General features: G+C 50.9%; 1 protein-coding gene and 2 non-coding genes across 3 annotated transcripts; 1 reads left to right on the top strand and 2 right to left on the bottom strand.

Annotated features, from left to right (window-relative positions):
- Positions 1–5,199: 5,199 nt before the first annotated feature.
- LOC146590011 (protein VAC14 homolog) lies at positions 5,200–17,717 on the bottom strand (the record flags this gene model as incomplete). Its single annotated transcript, XM_085315271.1, has 10 exons — positions 17,710–17,717; positions 17,289–17,439; positions 14,049–14,216; positions 13,292–13,354; positions 12,010–12,117; positions 11,030–11,139; positions 9,786–9,892; positions 8,157–8,291; positions 7,646–7,798; positions 5,200–5,260 (listed from the first exon to the last, which is right to left on the bottom strand). Coding segments are annotated over exons 1-10 (1,064 nt in total), but the record flags the coding sequence as incomplete, so codon positions are not given.
- TRNAG-GCC (transfer RNA glycine (anticodon GCC)) lies at positions 6,401–6,471 on the bottom strand. Its single transcript has one exon. It is a non-coding gene; the product is annotated as a tRNA-Gly (tRNA).
- Positions 17,718–19,938: 2,221 nt separating the features above from the next.
- TRNAG-GCC (transfer RNA glycine (anticodon GCC)) lies at positions 19,939–20,009 on the top strand. Its single transcript has one exon. It is a non-coding gene; the product is annotated as a tRNA-Gly (tRNA).
- The last annotated feature ends 2,331 nt before the right edge of the window (positions 20,010–22,340 follow it).

Genomic DNA, 22,340 nt, shown 5'->3' with positions numbered 1-22,340 from the left:
CCGGGCTCAGCTGCTGCCAAAAGGGATCGCAGCTGGGAAAACTCCATGGACAGCCTCCACTGGCTATCTGCTCTCCCCATCTGCCAGGAGAAACCTTCTAGGGGGCTGCGGTCAAAGGAGTCAGACCTGAAGACCAGGCCAGTTGAACATCTGAAATAGGGACTAAGAATTGCTCTGTCCAGCAAGACTTTACTTCTAGTAAGCCTCTGCCAGCCCTCCCCACAAGCCCCTGGCATGCTTCCAGTGACCGTGCTCCTCCACCGGCTGGCTCCGAGATGGAAGAGCACTGGATTTAAGTGGGCCACCGCTACTCAGCAGAGAAGGATGCCACTCAAATACAGTAAGCGCTGCTGGGGCTCTGAAGCAGGCTCCACAGCTTGCTCGTGCATCCCCGTTCTTAATCCGCAACCAGCCTGAAGCGGGAGCTTGAGAACAGCGGTAATGGCATTGCTTTAATACGATCCTCTCGGCCTGTCACACAGGCTCCCAGCATCAACATCTGTGGCAGGGCAGATGTCAGATGCAATCGCTTCCATCTAACCCACTACCCTAGTTTCTGTTCTGCTGCTTCAGAGGACTAATGCGGCCCTGGCATCTCCTCCAGGGTTAGCATGTTACAGCGAGTACGCGTCCGCTGGTGAATTTAGCAACGGTGAGCTGCACCAGGCTCTCACCCCTGGATCCTGGTACCTTCTATTCAAGCTAGGTGGTGGCAGGGTAACCTCCCAGCACGTCCCCTGATCTCAGGAAGCATCCTCTGGCAATGGGAACGGAGCTCACTTTCCAAGCACATTCAATCCCTCCACTACTGGACAAGACTTGACACTGTCAAACAGACCACTAGTGTTATGCTGCCCTCCCCCTGCAACACTGCACAGCAACATTTTTCACTCCATTTCCCTTATCAATTTGTTTTCTCAGTCCTTTGCTTCAGTCAAGCGCTTGTGCCATCTCGCTCTTCAGCGGTTGTTTTTTCTCTGCCAGCGTCTGAGCTGTCATCTCCCTTCTGGCCTGCTGCCCTGCCCAGCTGCTTTCCTGACCCCATTTGGAGGTTAAGGTCCAGGCCATGCCCTACCCTTTAAGCAGACCCAGCAAGCTGACTTGCCAAGGGTGGAAATATCCAAGTCCTTTCATTGTGGTCCAAGTCACAAGGGCACATCCCCTAAGGACTGGCAGCTGTGCTTCCGAAACGGCCCGAGCCAGTGGCCAGGAGGTAAATAGCAGCTCTCTGCTATCAGTCCCACGAGCTGCCACTCTGATACTCCGTCATTCTCATTTCAGTGCTCTTGGCTTCTTTCTGCTTACTGCAATTTCTAATCTCCAAGTATTGGAAATGCTCATAACACGAACAGCGTTAGCTGTTCTCCCAGTAGGCTATGAGGCTCAAGGGGAGGTTGAAGCAGAGGCACCCAGTCCAAAGAGATCACATGGTAAATCAAGACAGCAGCTAGGGGCGATGTGCCCATGGTCCCCTGGCTGGGGATGGGCAGAGTCGGAGTCTAGCTCCCTGCCTCATCCACTTGACTGGCCAGTGGAGGCTCTTCAGGGCAGAGAAGGAAACCCTTCTCTCCAGTTCAGGCAGGACAGGAGGGACGAGTGGAGTCTCCTCAAGAAGCTACATGGGACCCAAAAGCTGTAACAAGGCCTTGAGGCTTGTGTTGCCTTGGGAAGCAGATACTGCTGGAGCAGGAGAACGGACCTCCAAGGCAGGTGCGGTACGAGAGCTCAGAACGAGCCACCACGCTGCCTTCTGCCAAACATCCCCACCGTGCTCTTGAGCAGCCAGCCACGTTCATACCCTCCACTCCTCTTGCACTGACTCAAGCACCAGTGTTTTTGCCACCTCGATCCTTTGTTCAAAGAGCTCCTGCAAGCTGCTACGCACAGGATCCTCGCTAACCAGAGACAGTCAGCTTGCTGGCTTCATCCCCAAGGCACGCAGGGCTCTGGCCATCAGGCTTCAGCAACTTTCAGCAACAATTTTAGCTTTGTACTGAGCTGTAACTACCACAACTAAGAAGTCCCATCTAAGCACAGCCATGGACAGTTCTGCCACGTGGCAGCAATTTGCCCTCTCCACACTACAACACACAGCAAGAATGACATCTGGCTGTACTAGAGAAGATGGTGTTCCCAGTCCCCAGGGAGACACCCCACGATGCTTGTCCTCATAGCTTGCATACAGGGCACATGCATTTCAAACCTCCCAGAAGCTGTCAGCCCAGCCTAAGGGGCACGTCAGATCACAGAAACAGGCTGCCGAACTGGGAAGTAAAGCAACGTCCCAAGGTCGCCAGGCCTGCCTGGGCAGGCAACATGGTTCCAGCTACAGGGCTAGGGAACAGCACGAGTCAAGAAGACAAGATGCAACACCACATGCTGACCAGCCAGCACACACAGTAAGCTTACCGAGTGCAGTCCCTGGATGATTCAAACTGCGTTACCCCAGACTGAGGGGACAAAAAGCCATCTACCCATGGAGCACACACCCCTCTGAGGCCTTGTAACAGCACAACCAGACAAGTCATCTGGAGAGAAGACTGCAGAACCTCTGAATCAGAGCCTGCTATTTCACTACCTACCCAGACCTGGCGCAAGTGGCTGTGCCACCCAAAAGCTGCTTTGTTCAACACATCGTTCTAGGTGTCCATGTATCCCTGAACATCATCTGAAATGAGAAATCTTCCTTGAATCAGTAAGAACCATAAACGCTGTTCTGGAGGCCCTCTGTGCCCTACCCTGCTTGGCATAGGATGTTGATCCCACCACCTTTGTTTAGCTCCTCTGTATCTAACCCAGGCCACACCAGCAGCCCTTCTGAATGCTTGCCAGCCATGCCCGCCCAGAAGCCTGGCTGGAAAGTGGTCTCAAACTGATCGAATCTTGGTCTATTGAAACACTGTGTCTCAGGTTATTCTAATTGCAGCCATTTTAGCCCAGAGATGAAGGACAGACATCTGTGTCTTCTCTTTTAGGACTTCAGTCTGAAGGAAGGAAACCAGGATTCTGCTCCAGGAGCCACATTTTGACTTCCCCTTCCTCCTGTGGGCTCAGATAGTGACCTCTGGACCAAGAGTATTAGTCAGGCTACGGAAAGGCTCTAGTTTTTCTCTGAAACACAGTGCTGGTCCACTTAGATCAAACTACAGTTTCTGCAGAATCCAAGAGCAGGAATCCCAACCTGTTGGGGCAGCTCTCTAAGCCCCTCCAGCGCAGCCAGGCTCTCCTGGGAGCCAATTTTTGTCTCAGCAGAGACACAGTCCTAATTTTCTAGAGAATGCCACCAGGAAGCTCCCTCCAAGGGAAGCTGGCAATTACTGCGGAAGCATTTTGGATCACAAACAATGTGTTTTAGGAGTGTGGGGGGGTAACTTTGTTGCCATGGGAACATGCCCAACATCCATCTATCAAGCATTCAGACCTAGTCATTTTCCACATTCTTGGAAAGCATCTTTAGATGCTTGGATGTAATGCTATACAGCTCTCCTCTCTTCTGCTCCTGAACTAGGTACTCTTCCTTTCACTGTTGCTTCAGTGTTATCTTCTTACTGATGCCTCTATGGGGAGGGCAGGAGAAAGGGGCGTGAGAGCTAGACATCTGGCACTGGGCGACACTTCAACACTTGCTCTTGAGAGGGGACCGGGAGAAGAGGGGGGGAACTAGCAAAAATGCTAGCAAGGAGCTGGTGGTTTTCCCTGGTGCTTGGGGACACGGCAGAATGCTTCAGCTTGGGCAGCCAGTCTTCTCCTGGCTCTGCAGTGACACTGCAGCCAAATCGCTCTGGTTCTCTCCGCTTCTGTCTGCCTTTGGCCTTCACTCCTCCTCTCCCCCGGTGCAAGTTCTCCAGGACAGAGACTCAACACAGGAAGGAGAGGGTCCATTTGTGTCCTCTTGATTTACTGCCTTTCCTTTCTCTCTCTTTCAAATTTCAACCTTATGCACACCCACTTATGCACCTGCTAAACTTTAAGGGCTGAATCTTCACACAGCGTGGTGGGAGGCTGGCAAGCACCGCAAGAAACAGGGCCAGAACTCGGTGATCACAGTAAAACTGAGGAAACCCTTTACCAGCCATAAAATCAAATCTAGAAAGACAAATGAAAAGATTACTACTTTTGAAGGAGGAAAAAAAAATAAGTGGACCAGTAAGAACACGGAGTAGCTGGGTAAGCAGCAGAAGGGCAAAAAGGGAACAGATGGGTACAGTGAATCAAATCTGAAAAGCTGACAAGGTTGCAGGAAGACAAACATTGCTCTGGGATGTGTTAGGAGCCATCCTGTATGACATCCTGGTGAGGATGCAGCTGGAGTAATGCATCTTACTTTGGGCATCACAGCAAAGAATACACACACACACACACACACACACACACACACATATATATCAGAGCACAATAAAGTTCTGAAAACTGTGAACTACAAGGAAAAGGACTGCAGGCAGCAAGGGAAAGGAAAGATGGGTTACAAGAACAGATGGATTTGTCACCAAATCCACTTACAGCTGGATGGAAAGAAGTGTATTTGCAGGAGAGATGACTTAGATGACATACAGGGATAGATCATGCTGGCTGTGGAGCTGTTCTCTGCAAAGATGGGTCTGAATAATGTCACTATCTGGCAGGAGGACAGGTTGGCAGCAGATACTGCCAAGACACCTCTTCTCTCAAGCAACTGGAGTTGGACTGCATTCGGTTCAGGTGTGTCCAAACACTTGACTTACAGCACCATGCTGTGGTAGGCTGCCAGGACTGCACTGCTGCTCAGAGAGGTTTACAGTGGCAAGGAATGGGAGGTATCTACAAGCTTTTCCCAGCCTCAAATAGTTAATGTACTCATCTGTATCTTTGGCCAAGAGGCCAGCCTAGCACACAGCCATTCCTCTACTTCAGAGCACTGTGGTTCCCTGCAAGGGAAGGAAGCAACCAGGTTCTTCCTATTTTGGCCAAGGTAGAAGAGCCATACATGACATAATCATCCACCTTTTCCCCACCTTCACCCCTTCTACTAGCTGAAGTGACAGCTAGTAGAGGAGGCCTGAAGACAGCAGAAGGTGCATCACCCTGAATGCACAAGACAGCCTCTGCCTCACCAGACCTGCCCCAGGGAGGAATTCCTCAGTTTACCATAGAACTGTGGTGTGTGCCCCAAGAAGTCTTCCCTTGTTCTCAAGCCACTCTGAAACTGTGAATAGACTTTACCTGGTGACTGTGAAGACACTGGTGTTCCTGAAGTTGGAGTCACTGGAGGTATCCAGAGATCCTGGGGAAAGACAAAAAAGGAGACACAATTACTGGGGCGCAGGGAAGGCAGAGAGCAGCATGGACTTGTGCAAAGACATTGTCAGCCATCATCCAGGCCCCCTGAAGATCCCTTCTCTCTTCAGCAAGCATTTTACACTCCTCCTCAAGCTCTTCTCCACTGCTAGAACTAGGTACTGGAAGAAACTGGTACCTGGTCCCACTCACCAGGCAAAGCACAAGCTGCAGAGCTTCAGATCTGCACCCCATGGAAAATGGGCCTCTCTCTCCACAGCMCAATGAGGAATCTACAGCGTACAGAGCTGAGAATCATGTGATATATTGCTTAGATCAAGACACATGCTTCTGACAGTTTCGACCACTCTCAAAGAAGGAGCACAGAACTGCAGAGCTGCCTCCCATAGTCCTTCAGTGGCTACAAGGCACTACAAAAGCACAGCAACGGCTGACTCCAAATGAAGACATCATCTGGCCAGCTCTGCCAGCAGCATGACTCTACATGGAAGCCAAGCAACAGCTCTTCCAAGCTCTGCTTTACGCTACACGGAGGTCTCTGAAGAGCTACTTTGGACCGAGTCCATAGCTTAGCTGAGCATCACTAAAGCTGTTCCAGCTTTAAAGACATCAGAAATCTTTCAGCAAGGGGCTGCTGGGATTTTCAAAGAGCTCTAGTTCCAAGTTGTGCGGTAGTGTACAGGACTGCTAAGCAAGTCAAGATGGTGGCCTGTGCTGGCCACCATCAGCAATTGGATCTTATTAGCATACTGACAAAGTGTGACAAGATTAGCTTGACTCTTTATGCCCCCTTGTGCCAACTGATTCTACCTACACACAGCAAGGATGCCACATCAGCAAAATGACGGAAAAGAGCTGAGACTTTTAGCTGTAAAAGCATCAAAGAATTATCTGATTCTGCATGTTTCAAGGTGCAGCATCATCTACTCAAAGGAGAACAACTCTGTAGTATTAAAGCAATTAAACTGTACGTTGGAATTTTTATTATGAAAGCTGTTCTCCCAATGCCTGCAATACGGTTTAACAAAAGGAGGTCTTCTCAGGACAATTACGGAAAATGACTTGCTGCTGGAATATGGCATTAATTTTTCCCTCCATTCCTTCAAAAGAAAAAAAAAAAGGCTCTTGCATTGGCCGGGAATCGAACCCGGGCCTCCCGCGTGGCAGGCGAGAATTCTACCACTGAACCACCAATGCTGTGCTGAGAGTGCTCCCTGCACCAGCCGCTCTGCTCAGACRGGCCGTGCACGCCGACACGGAGGCAGCTGGTTACAGCCTGCATGGGCACACACAGCCCCGGGCGTCCGCTCCACAGACCTGGCTGCCAGTTTACAAGAAAACCTTTCAGACATTTAATTTGCACCTTCTTGCTCCCTCTCACAACAGTTTTTTTTTTCAAAAGCCATTTGCAGACGTCTTACAGAGAAGCACTGGTCTGAACGTGCAGAGACACTCTAAAGGGAACTCAAAAGAATAAAATGGATTGGCCAGTGTGATTTAAATGTTAAATGTATTTTATAGGCATGGCTAACATAGATGTGCCAGAAGCAGCATGCTACCATTTACTCATCCCAGAACAACAGCATCTGTCAAAGGGATGCTGGATGCTAAATCCGCTGCTGCCTCCAGGCGTCAGTCCACCAGGATCCTCTCAGTTTAGTTTCTTTTCACTTGAATACTCTTCTGCTCCTCTCATTGAGCTGATCTCCTTTTGCCTTTYCTGTTCTGCTAAAGCCTTTCGGAAATTTCAGGAGGACTGGGCGATACCTGCATGCAGGTCTTAGGAACATTATGAATTTGGAAAAGAACAAAAAAAAAAAAAAAGTCTTCTCCCTTCTGTTCTCTACCTCTCTGCAACACACACTTCCAGTAGGCACTTGACTAGCTCTGACACTCTCTCAAGGCTGATGTATCTATTTGAGCTATCCTTTGGAGGAGACTAGCTGCTCTCAAGGTAGCCACTGCAGGACAGATGGACTACTCTCACCCTGTGTGCATTGGTTGTTATGTAGAAAGATCCTAAACATCTAACTATAAATTATTTATTTTGGGTCAATTTAACAGCTAAGCCAAAGTGAAGTGTGGTGAGGAGTTGGGGGTGCTCACCAGAGAATGCAGTACTATAGTGCCACTTGGACTCCAGGCTGGATCAACAACCCTGCTAGGCAGAAAGTTAGCACGAAAACACGTTTCTGTCTCAGTAGARGATCATCTGTATAATAGGACTCCAAAGGTCAAAGCAAGTACTGTGGCCCCATGTACCTGAGCTGCCCCAGGGAATCAAATYGACTCAAGGACTTCTCTTGAGGACTCCTCCCTTCCCTCCGCCCTCACCACGTACCTCAGATGGTTCAGGAAAGCAGGGACTCACCATCAGAGACCGCCTCCGTCTTTGAGATGGACTCCTCCGACGYTGGCTCTGCTGGCACGGTCATCGACTGCTTTGCCTCATCCATGTCATCATCCTCTGGGATGACCAGCTTCATCAGACTCTGGTTGCATACATTTGCTACCTCTTTGATATCTGAAGAGAGGCAGTGTAAGGAACATGCAGTCCTGCATATGGCTTGGTACCATATCTGGCCAGCCATGGAGAAGCCATTCCAATAAAACCAAGGCTGTCCCAGCCCAATTACTGCAATTCCCCTCAAGTCCAAGGGACAGTGGGGCTTTTAGCACCTAGGAGGGAAGAATCCTCCTGCTCCAGCAGTGCAGCTGCCCTTCTGCCTCTGTGTATTACAAGGACAGGGGTCAGGGGCTCCCTGCTGGTAGTTGTAGCAGGAATGAGAAGTGCTGYTGTTTGTGGGCTCGTAAGTGAGAGTTTGTCCAGTCCACACTGGAATGACTGTAGGCCCTACAGCAGCTCAGAGTTACAAGGATACTTTTCTTGCGGTCATCATGGGAGAGGCACGGCAAGACAGCGGTCAGGATCCCTGAGGAGTAAGGCAGCATCACCCGGCCGGCCAGCTGAATGAACTCCCTCATCCAGCACATAGCTGTCAGCTGGATCAGATCATCTGGAAGACACGGGCCAAGCAGACATGAGGGAAAGGATAGCACTGTCAGCTATGCAAACTCAACAYGGGAAGTACCATGTGAAACTAGACAGCTGACTGGACTTTAGCAGCACTCTAAGTAAAGGGGCTCTTTTCCATATCCCCTCCAGTCCCAGAGAAGCTAGACAAGACTTGAAGCTGCAGGGAGGGTAAGAGATTAAATGCAATCATTAGGTTTCAGAGTTAACCCAGTTCAGTCCCTGAGAGCACTTTCATCATTTATAAATATTCTGTCAYGCTCCCCATAGCATAAGGATATTTGCTCTGTCACCACTGTAACAGTTTTGTGTCTGGGTCAAGCATCACTCCTCACTCTTACACCTGGGGGTTTATTCAACTCCCCAAGTCCTGACAAGGGGAGCATYTCACTGTTGGACAGTCAAGGGTTATAAGGACTGTTTTTAGGCTTAAGCAGCATGAATTCATTGGASACCAGTCTGAACAGGAGCAAGCAGCCTCGGTCTAAAATAAATGATTCCACARGAAACTCACTCCCATTCATTCAACAAAGTTCAGAGAGCAATTTCAGCTCAATAAGCACAACTCAGGGACAAAACCTTTCTCAGAAAATATCTGCACGTCAATCTGCAGCCTTAACCCTCCACTGCTATCTACACAGCAGACTTGCAGCAGCTACAGTGCAGTGTTAACACAAAGTGCCAGGCATGCCATGCTTAACTGTCCCACAGATGCACCTGGTACCATCACAGCTTCTTTTTCAAAGCAAGCTTCTAAGGGGATCTTTCCAGATGAGCTGGGCATCTGCAGATCCCATCCAGAACTAGATGTTTTACTTTTAGTCACCGTGGCGTCAGTGAACTTAAGAGGATGCYAGATCCACGTTTGAGACGCTAGGGATCAACAGTGCAAGAGGAGCAGTGTCAACCTTGGGACAGCTGCAGGAACAGCTCCAGAACATAGAGAAGGCAGATTTCCTACCAGAGAGCTGCTTGCCCCACCTCTCAGCAGGGTTTGTAAGCACAACGTCAAAGTCCTTTGTCTAGTAAAGATGGGAGGAACCTGTTGGGACAGAGGCGTTTGCTGCATCAGCAGAATCCTCGCAGGCAAAAAGTAGTACTCCACAGCCTCAACAAACCAACAGTTGGATCCAAGCAGCCTCTGCTAAAGTGCCACCATCTGCCAGTCATAATCACAATTCTCTTCCCTTCAAACATACTGTGTACCTACACAAGACGGGAATTACCAGAGCCCTGAAGGAAAGCCCTTCTCATTGAAAAACACCTCTAGTGACGCAGGACTCCGTAGAGGTCCGGCCACAAGCATGTCAACCTTAGAACAACACTGCGAATATTGGGATCTCCAGTCTCTTCTTCAGACACAAGGAAACTTTAAGTTAACAGCCTGTTAGACAAGTCGGGGAGAATCTCCGGTTGGTTCCACTGACAAGGAGACAGAAGCTACAGCTCTCTGATAGCTTGGCTGCTGCAAACTCACCAGAGGCCTGGCAGTGGATCACTAGGATATTGGCCATTTCTGCAAACTTCACGCTGGAGGGGTTCTTCTTGATCTCCTTGAGGAACTCCCCAAGAGCTACCTCACACCTGAAAAGAAGCAAAACAGACAATTAGCATTCCTCTACTATGGAAAAAGAAGTTACAGYGACCAGCCTCCTACGTGCATACTAAGAGAGGACATTGGTGACCCGTGATGTGTACACGTTCATCCTATTGGAGAGGCTGGTAGGTCCCCTTCTTCCCCGGGCTCACATCCTCCCTCATTGGAGAACAAAGCTTGTGCCTGCAGCTCCGYGCAATGCCCTTTATTTTTGCTTTATAGTCACTGTGAAGGAGGTTGAGGCCTATCCACTGCTCTTGGGCTAGGTGCAGGGGTACRTACTCCTCTCTGCCACCCCACTTAGGGAAGCGACCTCTACACAGGGGCAGGGCAGGGAAGAGTGAGGCAGATGGAGTGCCATCATCCCCCAAGCCCTTATGCTTTCAACACTGCAGAACASGCTCCTGGACATGTGCACACTGGAACACAAAGAAGCAGGGAGGATACAACAGGGCCTGGCAGCGGCATAGACCTAACTCAATGTCCCCACTCATGCCCTGCAAAACAGGTCCAGTTACTCGCTCCCGGTGCATGGAGCCAAGGTGCTCTGATTTCACTGAGAACACCCAGCCATTCCTGCGTTTCAAAAYGCCTCTGAGTTTGGAAGCCCAGCAATGGATCTGAACAGCAAGCTTGCAATTCTTGTTTCTCCTCTGCCACACCCAGGAGAYTCTGGTTTGGTGCTGTGCCTCACGGAGAGAGGTCCTCATGCTCCAAGGCTGTTCACCAATTTTCGTCAGAGCTCATGTTCCACCCCAGAAGCGCACATCAGCCTCTACAGCTCAGATATTGCGTGCAAGTGTTTGGAAGGAAAGGGGTGAACAGAGCCAAAGCAGCCGGTTTGTGCCACAGCACCAACAGACCATGACGTGCCTCTGGCCTCTCTAGCCAAAACAACCTGGGGAAGGGAGGCCCTTGACAAGGATGCTTTGATTCACCAATCAAGCCAGCTTGACGGCTCTGCCTCCCACCACATGTGGTTTGCTACAGAGTTATAAACACGAATTGCAAACAAATGAAGAAAGTGACTGACAAGACAGCGCTGCCCCAGCCTGCGGCAGGGAAACACATGGYAGCTCCAGAGCAAAACACAGACCTTGCACCTGGCCTGTCTCTGTACTCACATTTTCCGTATCTCTTTGCTGTTGTCTCCCAGGATCTGGAAGAGCCCATCCAGGATTTCTGGCAGGTAATCCAAGAGGTTTATATCAGGCACAGACTCTAAGACCAGGATCTAACTCAGGGAAAAAATACAGAATAGGATGGATGAGTTTCAAAGATGCTAACTGATACCACTAGCACAAATTTGGCACAGTACTGAGGAATAAAGAGGCATTCAAGGTTGAGCTACGGCAAGGAGGAGGAGTGTGGCTGCCTATGTGGGACTGGGAGCAAAGAAAAGGGGGATGGTATGGAGCTGCCCATCTCAGAAGGATGCTGGCCTAACATACAAGGCAGGTGATCTGTCTCTGGAATTGACATTTCCAATCATAGCTCTGCCTGGTTACTTTATAAAACAAAGCAGGGATCAGGAACGCATGCAGGCAGAACCAGCAAAACTGAACGGCTGAAAGGGACAGCGCAGAGACACGTGAGGTCCCATCTCTCCCCCAACCCTTGTCTTTGTAGGAACTGACAGCTCTTGCCTTGCAGGGAAACAAGGAGCCAAATGGACACATCTTGTCTCCTTGAAAACAGCATTTCTCCGTTGTGGCTGGGTTTGCAACACTGCCTTAATCTTTCAATCTGAAAGCAAACAGCCTGGCATTGCCCCTCGAGAGACTCCAACCTCTGGACCATAGCATACCTATTTATATAACCAATGCCTGGACCGTATTTTGTTACCGTGATGTTCAAAGCCTTGAACCAGGCTGGCAAAAAGTGCAATGTGATGCACTCACAGCAACAAAGACATGATAGGGACTTAGTATTTTAAGGAAACAAGTGAAATGAAAAGCCTGCTGCAAAAAAAAATAGCCCAAGCAAATTCAGGTGCCTGTGTTCACACATCACTGCAAACACCTGCCTAGACTCAGGGTGCTGATGAGCCACAGCTGCTGGCGAGTTTGGGCTGGCAGGCACACACAGCACCATGTGTACCTACCCAGGATATGATGAACTGGCGGGCGTACTGGTTGTTGGAGTAAATCCTCTCGCGCAGCAGTGGGATAAAGCCTACCAGGTCAAACTGGTTGCTTTCCGTCACAATGTCCTGCGGAACCCAAGCAGAGAGCGTCAGAAGGGACACCCAGCACGTGGTGCGCACCCAACAGTCGGTCACCCCCACCCTGCCTTTTGCAAGGCACGTGACAGGAGAAAGGTCACATGCATGGGTCTGCCAGAGAGCAGCAGGGTCTCCAGGCTGCTGGTTCCTGGGAGAAAGAATCATGCGGTGCGCTCAGGCAATGAGACAGGAATATTCCCTCTAGCAGCGGGTAACACTGAGCTACATCCACAGTGGAAAGCTTCTACCTGCAATGCGCCAGCCTGGCTGAACAGGAAGGTGGCTGCTTCTTTAATTCATGCATCATCGGTGTGCTGCACGCGTGACCAAACAACTTTGACATAATCACACATGTCAGTGTTTGGAGAGTCCCCTGGTCTCCCTTTAAAGCTCCTTCCGCACGCTTGGTGGGTTTTGCTGCACAGCTAAGTCACTCGCTCCAGAGCTGCAGAGCAGATTCCCTGCTCTGCAGAGGGTCTCCCAACAGGAATGTTTGCAGCAGGCTATGTGGAGACTGTGTTAACGGCTCTGCTGACAACGAATGGGACAGGGCCTGGCAGAGCGCCACGTACCTCCAAGGAACAGAAAAGGAACTGGGAGGTCTGTACAAGCAAAAGCTCATCAACAGATAGAACAGGAACTGGAACTGAAGGCACCTCCAGAAGCAGCAGCTCTGCTCTTCACAGAGCAGCTCAGCTCACTTCTCTTGATTACTCTTTTAGGCAAGGGAGAAGGGAAAAAAAGCAGAGAGGAGGCAGAAGAGGCAGTTCTGATGCCTGGGATGGGAACTCTGCTCAGATGGAGACCTTGCTTCCTCACAGACCTGCCTCCCAAGGGCTAAACATATGCATTTCATTGCAAGCCCCTCAAACCAGCTACCTAAAATTGCCACCAAACTCAAYCTGGAGAGGCTGAGGACAGTGAGAGAAACATTTTAACAGTAGCCACAGGACCAAGCTGAGATGGTCTTAGCAGCTGCAGCCTCAGAGGACAACATGTCTCAGGAACCTTGCCAGAATATATACAACAGGGAGCGTGTAGCTCTGAGGCACATGTGGACGTGGCATAGGCTGTGTGTCCATGTCCACACCTCAGCRCCAACAGTGCCCGACCCTGCAGAGTATCATGGCCTCAGGGTTCTCAGCTGAAGGAGGAAAAATACCTTGAGAAGTCGATCCAGGAGCTCGGAGCCACTTTTGACATTTGGATCAGGATCAGCAGCCAGCTACAAACAACAGAAACAAGAGCCGTTACAAGAGCAGCTCCTAGGCCTTCAGCCAGCTGTGAGTTCATCTCTGCAGCTGAGCTCCTAGCAGGCTCATGGGACGATCGCTCTAGGTTGGCATAATAGCAACAGACACAGACAGAAGTCCCTTCATCTCCAACACCTAGTTAGCCTCCAAGACACTCCCAAGAGACTTCCTAATGGGGAATGAAGYGCTCATCACCTTCCCAAGCTGGGCAGGTTTTCACGTGCCAGCAGCCACATTCTCAACTGACAGAGAAACAAGTTTTCAGGGATAGGYTGCAGAGACAGGCACACATGGACATGGTTCTGACCCTATAGACCCCAAAAAGCTGTAGTGCTGCAGACACCTGGGCTGCAGCAGTTCTGTCAGCCTAATTTCCTGGAGCCACTGAACAAGGAACAGGAAAACACATCTTGGAGATAAGGACGGATAACAAGGTATCTGACAGTGAACTCTAGCATCCACAATAGCAACAGCCAGCGTGCTGTTGTGGAAACTGTTCATGGAGTCCTTCAGATCTGTCTGAATCAAAGCAAACCAGTGTACTTGAAAAGTAAATCTTGGCTAATTTGGTTCATTTGACCCAGAGCAGAAGCAGACTATTAAGTCAGCCTTAGTACTCTAATGTAGTAAAGCAAAAAACAAGGTGATTGAGAGAAAGCTTCTTACCTTGCTGAGGCCATCAAAGAGCACATTGAAATGTGGGAGGACAGAGCCCCTGGCCACCTTGACAATGTTATAGAGGGCCTCGCAAGCATAGTACCGCAACCGACTATCAGCATCATTGAAACATGTCAGCACCGGCTCAATCAGCTCCTTCAGGTAGAGCCCAGAGTCCTGTTGGGACAGAACGAGATTGTTTAATTCAGAACAATGTCACAGGGAGACAGTAGAGATGGCACTGCTACAGCATGTGCCCTGGAACAGAGCATGCTGCAAAAATTCAGGTCCACAACAACTTAGTGCACTTATGCTTGACAGACTTCGCCCAATATCGCTGTAGTTTTGACTTTCTCTGACCACAAAGGTATCTAATTTTGGAGGATGCCAGGCAGGCACAGGCTTCTCGCCTGAAGTCTCAGATTCAGGAAAGCACTAGCTCATTTTCTGGACTGACAGCATACCTCATCTTGGCTCCTCAGTAAGGCCATCAGCGTTATTTGCACTAGGCTTGACTTACATGCACGAGGAAGACACATGGAAAGTGTCCCTGTGACACACTGCCTGCGTCAGGGGAGACTGCATGACTGATGTCCAAGAGGAGATGAGGCTGAGTTTATGCCAAGAGTAGACCGAAACCAGGAAAGCACCTCTGTTGTAATTCAAGCCTGCTACAGAACTGAATCCCAGGTTATTACTCCTTTATACCTATTTCACTGGTATCATGTGCTCTGATTTTATTATTCAGGTATGGTGGCAGTCATCTGAGCAAGTCAAGAAATGTTTCAAGTAGTTCCTCCAACTGCACGTGCCTGATTTTGATTCCCAGAGCTGTGTAAGTCTGTGGAGCTGTTATCATCTTCTTCAGCCACCCACTCTAAGTGCCTTTCAAAGCAAGAGGGGCTTTCTTCCACTGCAAGCCATTCATCTGTGATGGAGATAAGCCCACAGAGAAATATCCCTCCCCACTCTTAGCCAGAATAGAGGTAGATTCCCAGCAAAGCCAATCATCACCAGCAGTCAGTCATCAGCCAGCATTTATGTTACCCATCTATACTCAGGCCAGCTGGTTTCTGTGTAAACCCACCAAGGTTTTTAGGGTCRGCGAGAACATCCTAGACACACAATAGCAAAGACTAAGTCTAATTCCACCTTCGGTTAAGCCAAGTAGCRCACTTCCCAGCAGCTGGAGTTGCACATGTCAGCGCAAAGCAGCCCTCGGTCTGCAGGGCTATTCTTTGTAACATCAGGAGCTGGGCAGCATGAAGGAGGCGGTCATACATGTTTCATGAAAAGGGAGAAAAACAGCAATCCCCCGAGTGCCTTCCTGCCTTATTGACTGCAGGAACACCAACTCAGCCGAGGCTCAAATACTGGAAAAAATGCAGTTTCACTGCGTGCAGCTGCTTAAAGACAGGGAGCCACAAGAGCTCAAGGTGTTAAGCTAAATACATTCTGTTTGTCCTCTTGCACCATAAAAAGAGCCACACTAGGCAGAACTTGACTCGGCCCACAAGCGAACATATTCACCAAACAGCCCTCTCTCCTTCCCAGAAGACTTTTGTTTAAGGATTTGTCTGCAAAACAAGAGTTTCAGATAAACACACGGGGGAGACCAGAGGTTGGCTTGTTTTGAAGTAACAAAACCTACTTTGGGGAAACAGTCAGCATTTACTAGGCATCTCACAACAGAATCAGTAGGAAAATCAACAACGTCCTGACTACCAGATTAAAGAGTTCAACTCAAAGTTTTATCAATGTTYTTCAAGGCTACCAAAAGCAACTCCTCCATCCCCTGGGCCCAGCTGTGTTGGCAGCTCTTGCAGCCCCGACTACCCTGTCCCAGTGCTGTGCTGTGCTGGAGATGAAGGCGGGTTACACTTCCAGTCTGCACCTTTCAGGCCTTTTTGCGGTGAAGGCAGAACATAGCATTGCTGATGCAGGAAAGCAATGTTTTGTGATGAGTCTCAGCAGTGAGAAYGGCAGAGCTTGAACAGGAGGGTGCAGATGAGAACACTGCTTAGAAGCACAGTGTTATCCAATTAAAGGCAGTTATTGTAAGGCCTCAAAGTATCCATTCCAACCAATCATGACTCTCACTGGAATGAAATTAAATTAATTAAAATCTACCTCAACTCTTTCAAGAGGCACAATCTGCTCTTCTCAAGCTCTGTGCTTTCTTTGACATATATCCTACTTCATACCAAAATGACTTCTACCCTTGCAGGCATTTTTGAAAATCAACTGCATGGTTTAATTCAAAAGYGTGACAGCGCTCTTCATCTGCAGAATCCACACTGCGCTCAACAAGAATCTGGATGCTCTAGTCTAGCCCTTGAGGCAATTTATTGAGCTTGCTCTTTTCGATGAGAGGAAAGATATAGAGGAAGTCCTTAAYTGGAACGGAAATCAGACAGCTTCCCTCCACATGTGAGAGGTACAAAGGGCATCTGTGCAATGCCTCCACAACTGGACGGAGCGATCCACGCATTCAGCAAGTCCAACAGTTCTGCAAGTCTTTCCTGTTATATCCAAAAAGAAAGTCATTAACTACGGCTAATGCAGCCTTACATGTTACCCTGAGTGCTTGCTTAGTCTGACCGACTCTGGCACAATTTGGCCCATATCTTAACCATGTTTCCCAAAGGTCTGGCCTGTTCTGCAGGACTCCACTGAGCTATAAGCAGCAAAAAGCAGGTCTGYCTCTTGCCAGGTCTTATAATACAAATTAATACCCTACTTCTACCACCTTGTGTCCAGACTGCCAAAACCAGCTGCACGTGTGGGATGGGAGACTATGTCAGCAGTCCTCTGCAGACAAACATATTTGCCTTTTGCACTTCCAAAGAGATTTAAAACAGGAACAGAGGTTAAACAGGAAGTTATCCGAGGTTAAGCAGGAATAGACCTCAGCTGAAACGTGTTGAGTCTAGTCCTGTTTTCAGCTCAGCACCGATGTTCACTCAAAACATAGCTGCTGGACAGAGGATAAACAGATGCACTTACACCGTTTCTGTGGAGCTCCCAAGACATGACCCAGGCCAGGTCACAACCTTGTGCTGAGAGGATGTGGCTGGGGCCACYGAGGAAACTTTCGAACACCCTTGTCACATGATGCAACACAAGATGCAACTCTCACGTGGAAGAAAGGAACTCGAAGGGCTTGGAGCGGGCAACATGTCTCCTCCAACAGGAGGAGCAGCCGCTCTTCCACTACAACATGTGCAAGGGAAAAATGCTCATGCCTACCTTGCCCAGGGCAATGGAGCAAGCAGCCAGGCCAATGAGTCCTCCTTTCCGGCTGTGAGGGTGTTGGGAAAGCGCAAACTCCTGCGACAGGATCTGGATCACATGCTTGATCTGAGATGTGTTGTTCTGAGCCACAAACTCTCGCACCAGCCTGAGGAGAGAAGAGAAAAACAAAAGGTAACTTTAGATTCTATCTGAGGCAAATACTTGGGCCCRAAAGCCTAGTTCAGTGAGCTAGATCGCCTCATGGTCAGCTCCCTGCTTCCCTCATCTAGGAAAATTCCCTGTGGTGGTCTGTAACGGGGATTTTGAGCTTCAGCTGTGACAAACATCAAGGCACAAAATGATGTCAGAACACCTAACATTCAAGCAATCCACAAATTAAACTTTCCTGTGCCAAGGCAGAGCTCTCCTCACCTACCCTCTCATGCTTACCTGCACCTACCCATCCATGTGCTGCCCTCAGACCACCGGAAAGAGTGCAGGTACAGGGCTGTGCCCACAGCAGCAGCCACATTCGCAGTTTGTGAACCTGCAGCCAAAACACTAGAGTCCTGAACTAGCTCAATGCGGGCACTGGAGGGCCACCTCACCAGSGCTTCATGCCTGCAGCAGTACTTTCAAAGGGGGATGTGAAACCAGGCCTGAGCCAGAAGCAGATTTTCTTCCATTCACAAGGGACAGAAAGGCCAGAGAAGTCACTATGGCCTGTCCAAGGCYCATCCTCTGCTCAGTGAGGCCACATCAGCAGCGCCGCTTCACAGGAGCACGATGATTCAGTGTGACGATAGTAAACCAAGACAATTGCTTCATTTGGATGAGATCTGCACACGCTCCGCTTGCCCATCGCAAGTGGGAGGCTGTGTCCAGCGGGGTGTGTAATCACACCGACGTTCTCCACACAACAGCCCATACGTGGAGGTTAAGCACACTCACAYGAAGTGACCCCGGAGCCCAGTTAGAGCTGCTCAGGGCACTGAGAAAGCTGGTGCTGCCCGGGGCAGCGAGTGGGCGAGGACAGAGGATCCGCGGTGCCCACACTAACCARCCCCGTCTCCAGCCTATACTTGGGCAGCGCTGGCAACACCTCCTGCTGCCCTCAGGTCTCCTCCTCGCTCTGGACATAGCAAGAGAGATGCGCCCTTCTCCCCAGGGCTCCTGGACAGGAAGAGCTGCAGAGAATGGGGAATGCCGCTGCTGAAGAATTTAGCTTAAGGAGAAGCCTACAGTGTCTCGAGTGTTGGAATCCTTCATCTTTGGAGGGTCCCAACCTAACCAGGTCTGAGCCCAACCTCCCCTTCCTGACCTACTCACCCACCTGCACCCTGAATGGTGCCAGTAACACAGTGATGCCCACACCAAGGCCCTCAACTTTCCTGCCAGCATGCTGCCCCTGCATGGTAGGACAGGCCAGTCTGCCACACTGTTATGCCAGCAACCACTCCTTGTCCAGCAAGTGTTCCTTGTCCAGGAGAAGCTGCATCTGCATTATCAGCTGCATCAGCAAGTCCTCAACCTCATGCAAAGCCGAGGACAAAGCTGTTAAAGCACAAGTATCTTGTAAGGGGCAGCACACATTCACAGAATTGGTAGGGTTGAAAGGGACCTCTGGAGATGATCTAGTCCAACCCTCCTGCTCAAGCAGGGTCACCTACAGCACGTTAGACCGGGCTGCATCCAGGCRGGCCTTGAATATCTCCAGAGAAGCAGTCTCTACAATCTCTCTGGGTAACCTGGTCCAGTGCTCTAACAGTGAAGAAATTCCTCCTCATATTCAGGCAGAACTTCTTGTGGTTCAGTTTTTGCCCATTTGCTCTTGTCYTGTTGCATGGGACAACTGAAAAGAGTTTGGCCCCGTCCCCTTGACACCCTCCCTTCAGGTACTTATACACATTGATAAGATCCCCCCTCAGTCTGCTCTYCYCCAGGCTGAASAGGCCCAGCTCTCSCAGCCGTTCCTCACAGGGCAGGTGCTCCAGCCCTCCGATCATTTTCGTAGCCCTGCGCTGGACTCTCTCCAGTAGCTCCATGTCTCTCTTGTACTGGGGAACCCAGAACCGGACGCAGTACTCGAGATGAGGCCTCCCCAGGGCTGAGGAGAGGGGCAGGATCACCTCCCTCGACTTGCTGGCAGCGGCTAGCTTCCTCCCTGCAGGAGCTGGGATGCCTRGGTTTGACACTTACGCAATGCAAAGGAAAGATTTTGGAGGTTTCCAGCTGGCCACCCACTGCTTCAGCTGACATTACACTGGCTTTTTTAATATACTACTAAAAAAGAAACCAAGATTTTTAGATTTGGTTCCAGTCACACACAGCATCATTCTTAACAATAAGCAAATAAGATCGCCTGCCCCACCTCAGAAACTTGCYGCTCATTGCCCAGACGCATTTAATGCTTCAGCTGCACTCAAATCCAATGTGAAACCCAGAGAGCTCAGAAGGAGCCGCTCCAGGCTATGCAACTACGGAAACGTCCCAGGTTGCCTGCTGCCCTGCCCTTCAACYGAGGTTTGCCCTGTTCCTGACAGCTTCTTCTTGCTCCTCACGCTCGATGTGGCTGCATCGGACCCACCGGCTGCTCTGCGATGCTGTGGGAGATGCTCCAGTGCGGGAGCCGAGGCAGCTGTGCGCACAAACACTCACAGCTGGAGCATTGGTGGTTCAGTGGTAGAATTCTCGCCTGCCACGCGGGAGGCCCGGGTTCGATTCCCGGCCAATGCAAGAGCATAATTTTTTTTTCCTTTTTTGATTTTGCGCCTCTGTACAAGCAGCGTACACACGAGTCATAAAAACTTAGCCTCAGTAGGGATCGTGTCAATCTTTGATGAAGGCACAAAAGTGACTTCTACACATCTAACTTTAAATTTCTTGCTTTGACACTACACTTAATTTAGGCAACTCTGACACATGGTATTTCACCTGGCAGCACTTCACACGCACTCCTCGTGCATTAAAACCTGCTAAGCCTAGCCCAAGATACAARGAGCCAGAAGGGTGCAAGACACTGGGTACCAATACTGCACTGTCCTCTCCTAGACGGGCATCACTGGCCAGTCACCCACTTCGTAGCCCAGGAAGATCATTACAGAACAGGTTTATGAACTTCTTTTCCCCTGCAGGATTAAGACTAGCTCTGTTCTCACCCTGCTTTGAGCAGCTGCTCTCTTTCTCTTTTTTTAGGGTATCCCAAAGCCCCCCTCACACATCCCCACTCAGTTGAGTTTTGCAACAGCTATAGATTGAATCACTCTTGTGAGCTGCTGTTTCAGAGCAAACAGCTTTGATTTCCAGTCCTGCCCCGACACGAAGCTCGAGCAGGAGGAACGCACGCTGAGCCCCAGCAGCACAGACCACCAAGGCAGTCCCTTCCACAATCTGGTGTTAACGAACACCGTATTTTCTTTTTTTCTTTTCTAAACAGGAACTTTACATATCTCCCTCATACAAAGGCTGAGGGAAGACTTAACCAGCAAGGCAAAAAGTATCCCACAGCAATGTACAGTGTCAGAGTCTGCATTTAGAAGGAGCTGCTTGCACAGCACCGGTCAGAGGACTGGGAAGGGACCTTAGCTAAGCAGAAGCAAATCCACCCTCACTCCATGCAGTAGACACGGTAGCAATATTTATGGGGCTGTTCTGTGACTGCTTTAAGCTGATCTAAACCAGTGTAGCTGTAGAAAGGGTTGGTCCTTGTCTTCCTCCTCCTCATACCCTTCTCAGATCGGGGTTTCAGYGGGATCAGCTGAACTGGCTGGGCCCAAAGGACAGGACAGAGGACTACCGCTAGAGAGMAGCCGCAGTGGGAGGCAGGACTACACACGGCAACACAAATTTTGGTTGGCGTAAGCCCATCGTGAAACCATCACCCTGGGGGGAAAACAAGCCAGAGTAGAGCTGCTTGGATAGGATTAGTACAGCAGTATTCAGAAGGGGCAGTTACCGAAGTATAGGAGTTGGCCTCTCTCCTCGCAGCTCCCTCAGTAGCTGCATCTCCCCCGAGAAGTTCAGCCGCAGGTTCAGGCCGTCATTCCAGCCCTGCACYGGGCTGTCCCTAAAGGAAACGTCTTAGGTCTCCTAGACGTACCAAACTCTCAGGTATGGCCGGGAGGAGACAACAGTACTTCACAGGCAAAGTCACRGACCAAAACAGCAAAGGGCCCCCAGCCTAACGCAGCGAGGACCGAAGCTGTGCGAGGAGTGGGGAGTGCGTACCGACAACACTAGAGGGGGCACAGCCGTGCCAGCAGACTCCCGCAGACCTTTCCTAGCAGGCTTTGAAAGGMAGGCCTAAGAGATCAAAACAAAGATGACACAGGAAGAACTAACGGAAGGAGTTGCCAGAGGAGGAGGCCAGAGGCGACAGAAGGAGCTTCCCAGCTCCGCGCCAGGGAACGAACGCGGGACGGGGTSGGGTCCCTGGACGGCAGGGTAGGGGTTAGAGCTCGCTGTCCCGCGAGCGGAGCGATGAAGTGGGCACGGGCACCGCTCAGCCACGGTAACGCGGCTMTGCACACGGAGGAGAGAAGCGCTCTGCACGGGCACCGCTGCTCCAGCGCCAACGCGCCGCCCCCGCCAAGGCTCCCGCCGGCAGCACTGCGAGACCCCAGCGGGCCCCAACCACGGGCGCGGAGGCGGCTCCCTGCTCCCTGCGAGCGCCTCCGCACCGAGCCGAAGAGCAAACCCCGCGTTTCCGCAGCTTTCTGCAGCCACGCTGCTCGCGGGTTTCTCGCGCGAGGGCCCTACCGTGGGGCGAGGCCTCCCGCGGCGGGGCCGCTGAAGCGGCCCCCCTTCCCCGGGGCGCGCTCCCCAGGGCGGCGCGGCGACGGCGAGGCGCAGCGCCCTTCCCGGCCGGCCTCCGCCGCCGCCGGACCCCGGGGGCCGGGACGCACCTGAGCCCGCCCGGGGCCAGAGCTCCCCGCGGGCCCCCGCCCAGCTCCCGCGGGGCTCCACGTCCCCTGCTCCCCCCGGGGCCCTTCATCGCCCCAGGCCCCCCTCACTGCCCCTCTTTCCCCGGGCCCCCAGCTGCCCCCGGCGCCGCAGCGAGCCCCGCGC

Source organism: Rhea americana, unplaced genomic scaffold (assembly GCF_003343005.1).
Source record: "Rhea americana isolate MKP2758 unplaced genomic scaffold, rheAme1 scaffold_425, whole genome shotgun sequence".
In the NCBI taxonomy this organism is placed as follows: Eukaryota; Metazoa; Chordata; class Aves; order Rheiformes; family Rheidae; genus Rhea; species Rhea americana.
Note: the sequence above shows the minus strand (reverse complement) of the source record. Positions and strands in the feature narration are given on the sequence as shown.